Source organism: Drosophila kikkawai, chromosome 2R, assembly GCF_030179895.1.
Source record: "Drosophila kikkawai strain 14028-0561.14 chromosome 2R, DkikHiC1v2, whole genome shotgun sequence".
In the NCBI taxonomy this organism is placed as follows: domain Eukaryota; kingdom Metazoa; phylum Arthropoda; class Insecta; order Diptera; family Drosophilidae; genus Drosophila; species Drosophila kikkawai.
Window position 1 is genome coordinate 23,887,991 of NC_091729.1, and position 14,482 is coordinate 23,902,472.

The window sequence follows — 14,482 nt, forward strand, 5'->3', positions numbered from 1 at the left end:
AATGAGAATAAGGCTCTTACGTCGGCCACTTGGCTCCGACTTACCAGCATCAGCTTCTCGTATTCCTCCTCCAACAGGCTCCCGTTGAAGAATTTGTGCAGCGAGACCACGTCGGGAAAGTAGAATCCCTTGCGGCACAGGCATTTGTAGGAGCCGCGCCGAAAACCCAATCCCATGATGGCCTCGCACTGCGATACGGAAAAGCAGGGCGGAGAGGAAAATGTTAAATGAGAGATGAAAATTAAGTGCTGACTGTGGAGAATTTAGAGGGTACTGCACTGTGAGGAAAATTCGGGCTTAAAAGGTAGTGGAAATAAAGAAAAATTTATATAACAAAAAGGTTTCATGATCTTGTATAAAAACAATCATTATTTTGGTACCTAAACTTTTCTCTTTTTAAATTGTCATTAAAATCTTCACATTTCAATTTAAATTTCCACCAAAATGAATCATTATATTTTTATATTATATATACTTGTGATATCTATAATTTCCCTCAGTGTATTCCCTTACCATTGTGGTCCTTTGCTTGCATTTATCCGTCCCAGCAAAGATGTTCAGTGGTCGCTTGGTGCCCGGCGTGTGGCGCTGCGGGCACTGGTCGATGTCCACGCGCCGCAAGTCAATATCAATGCCAGATGTGCCCCTGCAAGCGAAACAAAAACAAAAACAAACACAAAACACAGAGTCAGCAGAAGGCGTTAAAAATTTATGTTATTAATTTGTCAGGCCAACAATCAACTGGGCGGCACTTAAGCCAAATGGCGCCATTTATAAGCCCGATTCAATAAAACCTGTGTACCATCCAGGGGAATATTTATGGACCCTGGTCGCAGTTCTAGTTTCTACTCTTTATTTCCCTAGTCCCCGGCGATAACAAACAATAAATTCTTACTTTGATTGTGCATATGTCTGAGAGATGGCGAGGATTTTGCACAACAAAAAAAATAGAAAAGGGATAAACTAACATGCGTGCTTGGTTCCGGTTGCCCTTCTCCATTTTGAAAACGAGCTCCGGAAGAAGGAACAAAAAAAAAAATACATATAGCAGAAAATTATTTTCTTGCTCTGGATGAGGGGTATATGGGGTTAAGGTTGGCCTTGTCGTTTTACAAAGACATAAAGCCATGAAAAGGGTGCACAGTAAGCTGTCGCTGGGGCACCTCCCTCGTCAGGATATAGTTGAAACCCAATATGCCTCCGCAAAAGGTCGCCGCCGGCAATGGCTTTGGCAATGGGCAGCCACCCAATTACACGCATACCTAAGCAGAATCCAGAGGAGTCCTGCGGCCAGACAGCTGGAGCTTCTCGGCCGGAACACATGTAGAATTTTACGCATAATCTCAGTCCGCCCGCCTGTCCGCATTTTCACGCCTCGACCTTTGGCAAGCTTTTCGTCAGCTTTCACTATGTTTTCCCCATGTTTCCCCTTGTCCTTTTTGTTCCCCCCTTTTTCCCATTTTCCCTAGAGGAAGTCGGAGGAAGTTTTGTTGTGCGTGTGTGTGGCATGATCCCTTTGGCAGTTGGTTTTGGTGTTTGTTTTGCGTATCTCTAGTTTCCTCAAGGCTATTTTAAGGAGAAAACTATGGGCAAAGGAATTTCTTTTTGAGATGATTTTTTACTAGTTTAGATTTCATAGTTTTTTTGTAAGAGTTTAAAAAAAATGTACTAGAATATTCTGTGTTCCATCTTAAAATTCTACAGAAAATTTTCTTCCAATAAACCTCTTCTTCCTCAAAATTCATATTAAAATATTTAAAAAATACAACCCAAAATACATATAAAATATAGAGTAGAGGTAGGTTAGGGTGTAGATTGATTTTCATTTCATTTCTTCAAAGGGAAAAGTTCCTCTTACGCACTTTTCGCTTGCCTTTTCCCTTTGGCCTTTCAAGGTCCCTGACTCTCCTATGGATGGCCACCCATGGTGGGGCTATATCCGGTGGCCAATGCCTTGGATTTCGGTTAAGGATTCGAGTCGAATTCGGGTTCAGAATAATGGTGCATGTGAGGGGCGGCTGTCAGTTAATATTGACATATCAGTTTGTATTTATTTGATTGTTTCTGACAACTTATTGATTGCGATTCGGGAAAAAGGGACTACTACTGCCTGGGAAATGCACAGCGACGGGACGGACTGCACAATGGCCATATTACATTATCGTAATGATTATGTTAATTCCCGGCCAGTTGATCCCAACGCCTTTATGTCCGGGACCCGAATGGCCTTTTTTTTCTGTTTCTCTGTTCGTCCTTTTAGCCAGGATATATGTACATACATATGTGTTTTGTCCCTTCGTTCTTATTTGGCATTTCTATTTGCTGTGGTTTCAGTTTTCCCAGCTCATGTCTTCCTTTTGGCCTTTGTCCGTGTCTGGCTTTGTTGTTGTTGACACTTTTGAAGATAATTTGTAAACGGATATTAGAAAATAAGCTGATTGAGCCCCGGACCGAATGAGTTTGTCCAGGAATATATATATGTATACACAAACAGAGGGACGTGTCCATATTGATTTATTAGGGGAGACATATACATATATAGGAGATGCCTAGGCTATGTGACAATGTTTGCCTATCATCTAGCGGTCACTTGATTTATCTATACGTATGACAAACGCCTTTCCTTTTGAGCCAGAGCTCTGCCTAATGCCTACGAATGAGCCTTAAACGAAGTTATTTTCCCCCCCAGCCTGGATTTCAGTCAGAGCCTGTTGAATTCCAATTAAGGCTGACATCGTCAAAGCGGAATTTATAATTTAATGGACTTGTACTTGTACTCGTATACATAAGTAAGTGAAGTGTTCTAACTAAATTTCGAGTGCAATTTAAAGCTCTGCTGTGGCTTAGCTTGCAGCTTGGCATGTGGCGCACGTGCTATAAACACGCACTACGTGAATAAGTGAAATGCATCTCTGAGTAGCTGGCATTCTGGGATTTCTATACCAAAATAATACTCTATATATATACTACGTGCACGTGCCAGCTATTTAAAATTGGCGACACTAGTAGCAGTGTTCCTTGCCAGTTCATAAAGCTGGGGATCTGGGCGGCAGTGGGGGACTTTCCCCTGTTTAGTGCTGCGTAACCAAAATATGGCAACAACTTTATTGCAGAGAGTGGCAAACGTAATAGCATGTACCATCCTAAAACCAAAACCGCCATCACGCAGCTACAGTGTTGTAGCTGCCAGTTTGTAAACAACTCATCTGCGCTGCGCCACATTACGTATACGCCGTGCGTGCCACAATTTTCGGTCGTGGCAGCTAATGCACGTAATCAGTTTTGTAGTTTGCACCTAGGCACCAGCAAAGTGAACGGTGGCCAAAAACACCCGCAGACACACTTCATCTGCCATATTTTGAGCCTAACTACACGGTGGGAAAAAAGTTGTACAAAAATAATTTCCTGTAAATAGAAATACAGGATTTCTCTTACATTTTTTTTCCAGTTGGTTTTAAAATATAAACCAATTATTTTAAATTTTTTTTTTACTTATTTATGATTTTTAACTATGGAAAAATGTTGTGTTTATTTTATTAAATATTTTAAAAAATTTATAAATATATTTTTCTATTATTTAAAAAACTAAATTCCTTTAATGGGTAAATATCTTTGAAAACGGTTGACTTTAGACTATAGAAAAATAAATAAAAACGAAGTTATACTTAAAAACTAAATAAAAATCATGGTAAATATATAATTTATTTAATTATAACTTAAATTTTGTCATAAAAGTCTTTAAAACTTTATTAAAAATATTACTAGGGAAGATCTTGTTCAAAATAATTCCTTTTTCCTATTGTAAAAATTCTTTTAAAAATTTGTAAAGCTCCTTTTGAGTCATATTTTTCCCCCAGTGCACCTGTGTAATTTCCAAACTAATTTCTAATATGGCCCGATGACAGGCCCGAAATGAATGTCAAACCTTTTTGCAAGTTTTGGCCAAAATCAGGGCTTACTGTCGAGGCCACATTAAAGCAAATATTTTGCATATTTCCCAGGTGAGCTTTAATGTTTAGAAAGAGAGAGTGTGAGTAAAATACGCAGGTATTCAGCTGCAGGGCTTAAAACCTTTAAAACTTCCAAAAATTCTTTGAATTTCATTCCGTACTTAGAGCGATGGGTTTTGTTAGAGTACCAAGAACCGGGAATGTTTGTTTTGCTAGAATACTTGTACCTTCTCCGAATGCATAGTTTATGCAGCATATATAGTAGAATATATAGCTGGATTTATGTTCATATGCATCTCCGAGAGGGCCGACATGTTGAACATGCAAACTCATAATCAAGCACACATTCAGACCGCTGCAGCTGCCGGAGCCCCACAAAGGCTGGCTTATTGCCTGATATTTGAGATTTCCGCTTCCGTTTGCATCATTATGCCAGAGCTCCAAGGATACGGGCTGGAGTGGGTCTGAGTGAGCCATATTGCAGCAGAAATACTCGTACAATACTCGTAAGTCAAGTAAATACAATGCCGGGATTACTGTTTCGCATTTACAGCCGCCCTGCGGCCCGTTTAATATTGAAACTTGGCCTGGGTACCCGCAGAGTTGTGAACGCTAAGCGAAACTTAAATGAAATCAAATAAAATTATTGCCCCAGCAGGAGGTCCTTTTCTGCTCGACGGCTGGAGGTCGGTCGGTCCCTTTCGCAGCAGGCGGCTGGGCGACTAATGTGATTTGCTGGCCAGTCTTCAAGCCAAATAATTTATAATAAAATTAACTTTAACTTAATGTGGATGCTTATTGTTTCGGCTTGGTAGCTTGGTAGCTTGTGATAGCCTTCCTGCCTGCCTGCCTGCATATTTCATGCAATTAAGAAAAATGAGGCAGCTACACACACCGCATGGCAAATGAAATTAATTAGCAAGTTTCCGCCACGCTTCGCCACACTACCGACTCGTTTAGTACTCTCTCTCAGCATTTATTTTTTGTTTTTTTCATCTGCTTCCGCCACAACGTAAACAAATTAATTTTAGCAACTAATGGGAAACTGATAGCAGCACATTATTAACACGAGCCGGACACGGACAGGGTCCGGTGCGGCATGTGGCCACCAGTTAGCAGTGGAAACTTTCCTGGGGAAAATGAAGCCGAAGCTGGACCTCAACTTGGGTCATTTTTTTCTGCTGCTGCTGTAAGCCCGTGAAACAAATGAGCTTTGTTTGACGTGGTCCTGCTGCCGAGAGGAGTGCATTCTATGCTGAATATTCTCCACTGTTCCGGTGGCTGAACTAAAGAACTTTTAACATTTCCACATTAATTCTGCTCGCCAACTACTACTGTAGGACGGTTGAGGGGGGCATCTCAATTAGGCAGAGGAGCAACTGCTAAATTGAAGTGCAAAAAGTTTTAAATATATTCAAGGGTTAACAACTAGGTACTGTAAATTTTATCTTATTTTTTTTTTTTTTTGAGGGGGTTATAAGGGAAGTTAAATAAATTTTAATGCAAGTAATTAAACAGGGAACTTTGGACGTTATCAAATATTAAATACATTTTTTGTTAAAAAATGCTAGCATAAAAATGAAATATATTAAATAATTTAATATTAATTTAATAATTAAAACTTCATACCCTATAATACCTACTTTTTCAGCAAAAATCTCCGTCCCTAGTGAAATTTTCCAAGCCAAACAATAGGCTACATTTTCCGCTCAAACCATGCTTTCTCCTCCTTCTCTAGCCTAGACCAAATTTATGTTGCAACTAATTGCAGGCCCTAGCCAGGCAGACAGTTGGCTTTTTCCCCAGAAGGTCCTGCCTAGGATCCTGCTCCTGATTTCTCCCTCCTTCCTAGAGGCTGCGTGTGAAATTTATTGAGCGTGGAAAGTCATCGAACGCGTAAGTAGGCATGTGTGAGTGGAGGCAGCGGCGGCGGGGGTGTTTTATAATTGATTGCTTTAATTAAATTTTGAAAACGATGTCGGGGCACAGGGACCCACCTGCGATAGAGCATCGCATTCCCTGCCTTTGTGCCTTTCGCGTGTAATTAAATTTTAAACGCTTACTTAGGCTGAAGCGAATTGCTTGCAATAATTACGAAAGCCATTAGGCAGAGCTTTTCCACGGCTCGTGGGAGGGTTTTTCCCATACTTTGATATGTTCCTGACCTTGGTGCATTTGTTATTTTTTGGTCTGGCAGCCACGTGGGCTGATCAGTACCGGCAAGAGTGGCCCAATAGGAACTTTACCTGGTTCCAGAGGCAGTATTATCAAAACAAATGTGAGTTTTTAGAGCTATACAATATTTAACGACTTATTAGAACTATATTATAAATTCTAGAAAATATATTTTTAATTATTTAAGTGGTAAAAATATTTTAGAAATTATTAAAAAGCCGTAGAAATGGTGAAACAACAATTTCTATGAAATTTGTTTTAAAAATTCCCATAGACTTACAGTATTGTTTTAAAATAAGTAAAATATTTACTTTAAATAATATTAAATTAAAAAAAAAATTAATAAAAGAATATCCTTCTAATATGTATAGGGTATCAGAGGCTTAGGTTCACCACAACCCCTAGACCAGGAGCCACTGCCGAGCCCTTGGAGACCCGTATTATATATCCTTGTTATTGCTTCAAGCCCAAGCTGGACGATTCGGCTAAGATTTGGGAAAGAAAGATGATAGAGCCCAAGGAGCTGTTCTTTTTGAATTAAATTATAATTCAATTATAATATCCTTTATTTGTTTGTACATTTTACTAATTTTTATACCCTTGCAGGGTATTATAATTTCAGTCAGAAGTTTGCAACGCAGTGAAGGAGACGTTTCCGACCCTATAAAGTATATATATTTTTGATCAGCATCAACAGGGGAATCTTTCTAGATATGCCAGGACGAAATCGATTTTTTTCAAAATTTTTAATTGAAGTATGCAGATTTATTAACTGTAGAAAATCTTGCACAGAACAGTTTTCCGATTTAAAATTAATGCTCTTTTGGCCGAGTTATGATATTTTTAATTTTAAAAAAATCAATAAGTTTTTTAATATAAAAAATCCGATTTTATAATACAAAATAATAATTTTCTAAGTCAAGGAATCATTTCCGACCCCATAAAGAATATTTATTCTTGATCAGCATTAATATGCGAATCTTTCTAGACATGTCCGGAAGAAATCGATGTTTTGGCCATTTTTGCGAAATTTGATAAGGGGTTACATCATTAAAATTAGCAAAAAAAGCCAAACATTTTGATTTCTTAAAATTTTAAATTTGGTATGCAGTTTTTTTATATTAATAAAAATTAACACAAAACTGCTTTCCGAATCGAAATTAATGCATTTTTGGCTTAGTTATGATATATTTTAATTGTTACCTGCAAGGGTATACCAACTTTGGCTGGGCAAAGTTTGCTTTCTTTCATGTTTATTGCTAAAATACGATATAAATGAATATACAATCTTTACAAATTTCTGACAACCTTTTTAAGATTTAAAGCTGAACAAATTCCCCAATCACCATCATAGTTAAAGACTCTCCAACTTATTCTCTGATGATTTTTAAGGATAACAAGCATATAAACATCAGAATGGCTTGAAAAACAAGAGCCACGTAATCCTGGCCAGCGCCCAACCAGGACACCAACACTCCCCACCGCCTCGCAGCCACTAAGTGAAAATAGTTTGTTGGCCAAAACGATGTTCTTGCTATTGCAATCTGCTGTCTGTACCCTGTATCCCCACTCCCTGGTGATGTTCAGCTGTTTGTCTGCTGCCAGCCAAGTGATAATTGCGAATTATGAATGAAGTAGAGTGGAAAAGCAGACAATAACGATGACAGGCTAGCTGAGCCAAGCCCCAACACTGCGTTTTGTCATAAATATCAAAGTGCTTTTCAATTAGCAACTGTCATCGGGCGGAAGGTACTTAGTACATCAACGAATAAAGGCTTGAATTTATCACAAAACTAAAGATTTATGGGTAAGTAATTACTCATTCAAAAGTCAAATCAATGAAATATGTTGTCTTACAAATGATGTCTCACCAGGCAACATCAATGGAGTTCTACTCAAACTACTTAATTGGCTCGCCTCGTTTCCAATTCACTTTCAGAACACAACCGAAATTTCAATTGGAAAACTTCCCCAGAAACAGAAAAACTATTTGGGTCAGAGAGAGAGAGAGAAAAAAAGAAAAACATATTTAAAGTGGAGAAAAAAATACAGTTAGCTGGGGGAAAATGGAGATGAAAAGACAGCGGCACGTTATAAAGTTTCATAAGAATGTTTTGTTCTTTTAACGCACTCTCCTTTCGGCCCGTTGCGTGAGCGGAATTCGGTAGCTTTTCCTCTCCTTCGCCTTGACCAAAAAGTTCGATGGTTGGCAAGTCCTAAAACTAAAACTCAGTCGGTGGCACATTGCACGTGCCGCACCAGAGCCATTCAGCTATTCAATTACTTTTCCCATTCCCAGACAAAAGCCAAAAACTGCCATTCGCTCAGTTTTTTTCCGGCTTTTCCAGCGTGTAGCAGCAGCGGGTATATGAAAAACTATACTAAGAAAACTGCTCCGTTGGCACTTAGCGCAGAGCGGCGTCATTGCAGTTTTCTTACAAAATTTCCCCAACTGCAAATTATTTATAGAATGCTCATCCAGTGGCATCCGTCATGTGCATGCACTCGCATATGCGCTTTTGTTATAAGATACACGAAGAAAATAAGCTCTAAAATTATTAAAAATTTATGAATGAACGAGTAATATACTTAAAAAGGAAATTAAAGTCAGAACTTGCTTTAGAAATTTAAATATGTAGTTTAAAAAGGGTAGAAAAAGGTTCTACGAGCTGGATTATCTGCATCTCTGAATAGTCTATAAGTTTTGAAGATCTACACTTCCTTTATTAAACTTTCCCTCGTTGAATTTATATTTTAAAATTTAAATAAAGCAATTTTACCATAATTTTTAACAGTCTCCACTTACTTGAAGTGATAGGTTCCATTTTCGTAACCAAAGAACGGCACCGTGTAGGTCAGCATCCAAATGTTGCCGCCACCGCAGTCATAGTAGGGTTTTGACCATCTGCCGTCCTCATACTTTACAGCCAGCGTGTCGTCCTCGATGCGCTCCTCGGTGCGATTCGAGTAGAGATGAAAGGCTGCAAGGACAACGGAGGCAAGGAAAGGGTGTTCAATAGCGTAATCCATTATGCAGAATGTAATTAGAGGAACCAGAAATCGATAAGCCTTTCAGCGAGGCCCAGCGAAGGGTAGTAAGCACCCAAGGGGATGCACTGCGAGAAACTGAGACTATTTAAAATAGATATTTTAAGTAATTCAAAAGGAAACCCAGTAAACTGTTAAAACTTCAACCCTAAACTGTCAAGATCTCGTTCAGACTCCCCCCACAACAGTTCAGTAACACATCCGGTAAACAGTCGAAAATTCAGTTATATATTTTATTTACTATTAAATTTCTAAATTTCCCTAAAATTTTACAAACTCGTATCCAGCAAGAAAATGAATCCAGAACGTAATCCCAACCTAAATCCAAACTTGAGGAAGATGGAGCCTCTGATGGAGGCCATTACGCCGGTGCAACGCATGTCACCTGCTGGCTTTCGGGAACGTCGCGCCGTTGTGGAAACCTACCGTGGGCCACAGGTAGCTCCGGATGATGCCATGCTCCCCATGCCGCCACACAACAAGGGTGCGGATTTTGGCCAGATGCTGCAGAATTTGCGACAGCAACTGGCCATGCCAGGTCTTTGGCAACGCACTTTACGACTCCTGAAGAGGCGTTTTTAGTACATTTTAATTAGTTATTAATCTTGGGTAAAGATGCGCCATTAGATACTCTAAATACTCGTAAATACTCTATATACTCTGTACATTAGTGACACCACAAAATCATAGGAAACATATGTTCAAGTGTGCTCGATTTTAGGCTACGCAAAATATGTTGTTAAATAAACAAGTGTTTATTAGGTGTTTTGAAGCAAATATTCGTTATGTTCTATTTAAAAATATTTTAATACGAATTTTTGAATAAATATTTGTAGCTTTAATTTAAAGATAATATCTCCCAAGTTCTCCCATCTTTTGGGTTTCATTTTCCCCAGTGTTTCACTTGCATAACTTGCATTGCCTAAGCCAATCCTGCCACTAATGACTTTATAAACGCAGGACTCAGGAGGTAAGGAGCACTCCCCTGATGAATAAACCAAAAATGACAAGGCATTAAAAACAGATCAGGAAATGCATTCTCCCGCCATATATAAAAACCCTCTGCAAGCCAACCAACCACTTTAAAAGTACTTTATCTCTCCTTGGACAAGATGAGTAAGCTATTCGAACGCCTGGCAGTGGCTCCTTTGGACCAGCCAGTCACATCCTTGGATGCCTGCGCCTACTTCTATCGCTTTGCCACCTTTCTTGGATGGATGCCGCCCACGGAGAAGGGTTGGCTTAGGTGGGCATATGCCTTGTGGACAGGAACCACCATGCTGATGGGTGTGGTCTATCTGCCTCTTGGGTTGTCTCTCACCTATGTGGTGCACTTTGATAGATTCACGCCCATGGAATTCCTCACCTCGCTGCAGGTGGACCTCAACTGTGTGGGGAATGTGATCAAGACGTGCGTGACCTATTCTCAGATGTGGCGGATGCGGCGGATGAACGAGCTGATAGCTCCATTGGACGAGAGATGCCGCACGCCCAGCCAGCGTTTGATACTCCACCAAATGGTGGCTCGGGTGAATCGCATTATAATATTCTTCATGTACATGTACTTTGCCTTTAGTATCCTGACTCTCTTTACGAGCATTGCGGCTGGGAAGGCTCCTTGGCAATTGTATAATCCTTTTGTGGACTGGATGGATGGCACCTGGCAGCTGTGGGTTGCCTCGATCCTAGAGTTCTTTGTGGTTGGCACTGGGGAATCACAGGAGTTGATGGCAGACACGTTTCCTATAGTATTTATATCCTTATTTCGTGGACATTTGGCTATACTCAAGGATCGCATAGAGAATTTGCGGAAGGATGAGGAGCTCAGTGAGGAGGAGCATTACGAGGAGCTGGTGGCCTGCATTCAGGATCATCGTACTATTATAGAGTGAGTATTATGAAATCGGTTTAATGCAGTGTCAAAACGGAGGTTTTGAAATATATTAAATTATATTTAAAGCCTTTTTCCAAGGATTTCTTTTTCCCTAAATTTTCTTTTGTAAATTTGTAATAAATTTTGATTTTTTAGATGCTCCAACATCATCCGTCCCATGTTATCCTACACCATCTTTGCCCAGTTCATGCTGGTTGGCATTGTCCTTGGCCTGGCCGGCTTTAATATCCTGTTTTTCCCCAACACCATTTGGATGATCCTTTCGAATATTGCCTTCATTCTGGCCATATGCACGGAGACCTTTCCCTGCTGCCTGCTCTGTGAATTTCTCATCGAGGATTGCACCAAACTCTCGGATGCATTGTTCCATTCCAACTGGCTGACTGCCACTAAGCGTTATAAATCGGCGGTTATATATTTTTTGCAACGAACTCAGCAGGTCATTGAGTTCAAGGCCGGCTCTATTTTTCCCATTTCCGTGCAGAGCAACATAGCGGTGGCCAAGTTTGCTTTCACCATTATTACAATTGTCAATCAAATGAATCTCGGGGAGAAGTTTAAGACAAATAGGGAGCTGGGAGGAGAGATAGAGCCGTGAGGGTGGAAAGGAGGAGATCATTTTCTAAACTAATATTGGCACAAAGACACGTTAAGTAGTTGCACAGTCACTAAAGTTGAACGCTCAAGTGGGTACACACTGGTAGGATTCGAGAATCCTTTGGCCAGGGGGCGTAGGCGAAGGGGGAAAACATATGTAAAACTTTAAAAGATATTTGTAAATTATAGACAAAGAAAATCTATGAAATCAATTAAATAATTTCTGACATATGCTTTTGATTTAACAAAATATCCATATATTTAATTAATTCCCCTGTTAATTTAAAGGTTTTTCTAACCCTAAATTGAGTGATTAGCAAAATCCATTTAACAATTAATCGTATAATTGACAGTTGACAGACCTGCGCCTGCCTGCCTGCTCTTCAATAATAAATCCCTGTTCGCACTTTGCCCGATGGTTAACTCTAATTACAGGCCACAAAGCTGTGGGGCGTGCCTTTTGGCAGGAAACCAAGCACCTGTCCAATTATCGGTTGAGGTGGGCGTGGGTGACAGACCATATATAAAGCCGCTGGCCAGTAGGTAGAGACTACTAGTGACCATGGTGCTCTTCCAGCTGATTCATCCGGCGCCGCTGGAGGAGAAGGTGCAGTCGCGCGAGGCGAATATATATCTCTACAGGGCCATGTGGCTTATTGGATGGATTCCGCCCAAAGAGGGTCTGCTGCGGTATGTGTATCTCTTCTGGACCTGTGTGCCCTTTGCCTTTGGTGTGTTCTACCTGCCCGTGGGCTTCATCATCAGCTATGTGAATGAGTTTAAGAACTTTACGCCTGGCGAGTTTCTAACCTCCCTGCAGGTGTGCATTAACGTGTATGGAGCTTCTGTAAAGTCAACGATTACGTATATATTCCTGTGGAGATTACGGAAAACGGAGATGCTGCTGGATAATCTGGACAGGCGACTGAAGGGTGATGGGGATCGCAAGAAGATCCATGAAATGGTGGCCCGCTGCAATTATGCTTTCCTGATCTATAGCTTTATCTACTGTGGCTATGCGGGTTCCACTTTTCTTTCCTATGCCCTAAGTGGTCGTCCTCCTTGGTCTGTTTATAATCCTTTTGTGGACTGGCGCGATGGTCTGGGTAGCCTGTGGATTCAGGCTATTTTCGAGTACATAACCATGTCCTTTGCGGTGCTGCAAGATCAGCTATCTGATACTTATCCCTTGATGTTTACTATAATCTTTCGGGCGCACATGGATGTGCTGAAGGATCATGTGAGAAATCTGCGAATGGATCCGGAGAGAAGTGAGGCGGATAACTACCAGGATTTGGTTAATTGTGTCATAGATCACAAGATGATATTGAGGTGAGTCTGCGCTTGAGATATGATATTCTAAGTAACTTTTATTTCCTAGATGCTGCGACATGATACGTCCCATGATTTCCAGAACTATTTTCGTGCAGTTCCTCCTCATTGGCTCTGTTTTGGGCTTGACCCTGATCAATGTGTTCTTCTTCTCGAACTTTTGGAAAGGAGTGGCTTCTTTTCTTTTTGTTATCACCATCCTGCTGCAAACATTTCCCTTTTGTTATACCTGCAATTTACTCCTGGATGATGCCCAGGACTTGGCAAACACTATATTCCAATCGAATTGGGTGGATGCAGAGCCTCGCTACAAGGCCACCTTGGTACACTTTATGCATCATGTCCAGCAGCCTATAATATTCATAGCAGGAGGCATATTTCCCATCTCCATGAACAGCAACATAAGCGTAAGTCAGGGACTTGTCTAATTTACCCAGACTTCAACTCACTTTTAAACACTTTTAGGTGGCCAAGTTCGCCTTCAGCATCATCACAATAGTGCGGCAAATGAATCTGGCCGACCAGTTCCAGTAAAATTAGCTTCAAAAATTATCTAGAATTATCCTGTGCACTCTGTACCCGACTTCTACAACAACAAGGAACAAGAAATCCCAACTGCTATTCTTTATGTCCTTGATTTGCATAAAATCTGTATATGTTGTGGCTTATCTCATAAGATTTTGGCTGATTTAGTTGGTAAATGGTAATGGCAATGGCAAAGGATGTGGAAAGTCTGACTGAATTTGCAAATTGTGTTAACAGACGGAAATTACAACGGCCGAGAGACGAGGCCCATGGAAAATATTTCTCTGAAGGAACCACAGGAAGTACATATAACCGTTTACATATTGTATGCGATTTTTATTTAAATTTTATGTTAAACACGTGACTTGTAGCCAGCGAAAAGGCAGAGGCGGAATATAATAATATAAAACGGATCGCCCAGTCTGCCTAGGGAGAGGGAAAAACTGGCAACCAAGGATTCAGGCAGAAAGCAAATATTATGACATATTTTTGCGGTTTACTTGCCGCACACGCGTGCTCATATGAGCACAGCAGGAGTGTGGGTATGAGTATAAGTCCCTGAGTATGAGTGTGAGTAGGAGTACATAAACATGTAAAGTGGTTAGAAGCGGCCAAGATAGATGGACTGGCCGTATGGCAATGTATACATAGCATAGCCAGGATATAACAATGGCAGGAATACGAAAAAGAAGAAAGAATCCTGTCTATGTATATTTTTCCCTTTTGTCAACTTTATCTTGGTCAATCGAAGAGAAAAAGACTCATATTTGTCTGGCAATTTAATTTCATTTCATGGCATTTTATATGAATAAAGTTTAAGCAAATATATATTTATTTAAATCACTCCTTCCCCTCACTATATAATACAATTTTATTTTAATTAACTCCTCTGAAACCTCATTAAAAATTAATTTCAGCTGTTTATATCCTATTAATTCCCTCTAAACAATTTACTGCCCCC

The 14,482-nt window shown here is 40.2% G+C and overlaps 5 protein-coding genes across 5 annotated transcripts in view; 4 read left to right on the forward strand and 1 right to left on the reverse strand.

The window, feature by feature from the left end:
- Positions 1-14,482, reverse strand: part of LOC108076160 (uncharacterized) — a 54,004-nt gene that overhangs the window by 11,403 nt on the left and 28,119 nt on the right. The window contains exons 4-6 of the mRNA XM_017168886.3: positions 8,932-9,106; positions 514-646; positions 45-188 (exon numbers count right to left, since the gene is read on the reverse strand). Coding sequence (XP_017024375.2) covers positions 45-188; positions 514-646; positions 8,932-9,106 — 452 coding nt within the window. The remainder of the gene's footprint in view (positions 1-44; positions 189-513; positions 647-8,931; positions 9,107-14,482) is intronic.
- LOC108076534 (uncharacterized) lies at positions 6,063-6,703 on the forward strand. The gene is made up of 2 exons (XM_017169445.2): positions 6,063-6,228; positions 6,497-6,703. The coding sequence occupies exons 1-2, from the start codon at positions 6,105-6,107 to the stop codon at positions 6,664-6,666; spliced, it is 294 nt and encodes a 97-aa protein (XP_017024934.1). The 5' UTR covers positions 6,063-6,104; the 3' UTR covers positions 6,667-6,703.
- On the forward strand, positions 9,285-9,950 carry LOC108076535 (uncharacterized). The gene is made up of 2 exons (XM_041777078.2): positions 9,285-9,377; positions 9,461-9,950. Exon 2 carries the CDS (start codon positions 9,468-9,470, stop codon positions 9,753-9,755), a length of 288 nt encoding a protein of 95 aa, XP_041633012.1. The 5' UTR covers positions 9,285-9,377; positions 9,461-9,467; the 3' UTR covers positions 9,756-9,950.
- On the forward strand, positions 10,028-11,807 carry Or59c (Odorant receptor 59c). The gene is made up of 2 exons (XM_017169442.2): positions 10,028-11,061; positions 11,203-11,807. Exons 1-2 carry the CDS (start codon positions 10,286-10,288, stop codon positions 11,663-11,665), a joined length of 1,239 nt encoding a protein of 412 aa, XP_017024931.1. The 5' UTR covers positions 10,028-10,285; the 3' UTR covers positions 11,666-11,807.
- On the forward strand, positions 12,189-14,310 carry Or59b (Odorant receptor 59b). The gene is made up of 3 exons (XM_017169443.2): positions 12,189-12,996; positions 13,046-13,403; positions 13,462-14,310. The coding sequence occupies exons 1-3, from the start codon at positions 12,227-12,229 to the stop codon at positions 13,528-13,530; spliced, it is 1,197 nt and encodes a 398-aa protein (XP_017024932.1). The 5' UTR covers positions 12,189-12,226; the 3' UTR covers positions 13,531-14,310.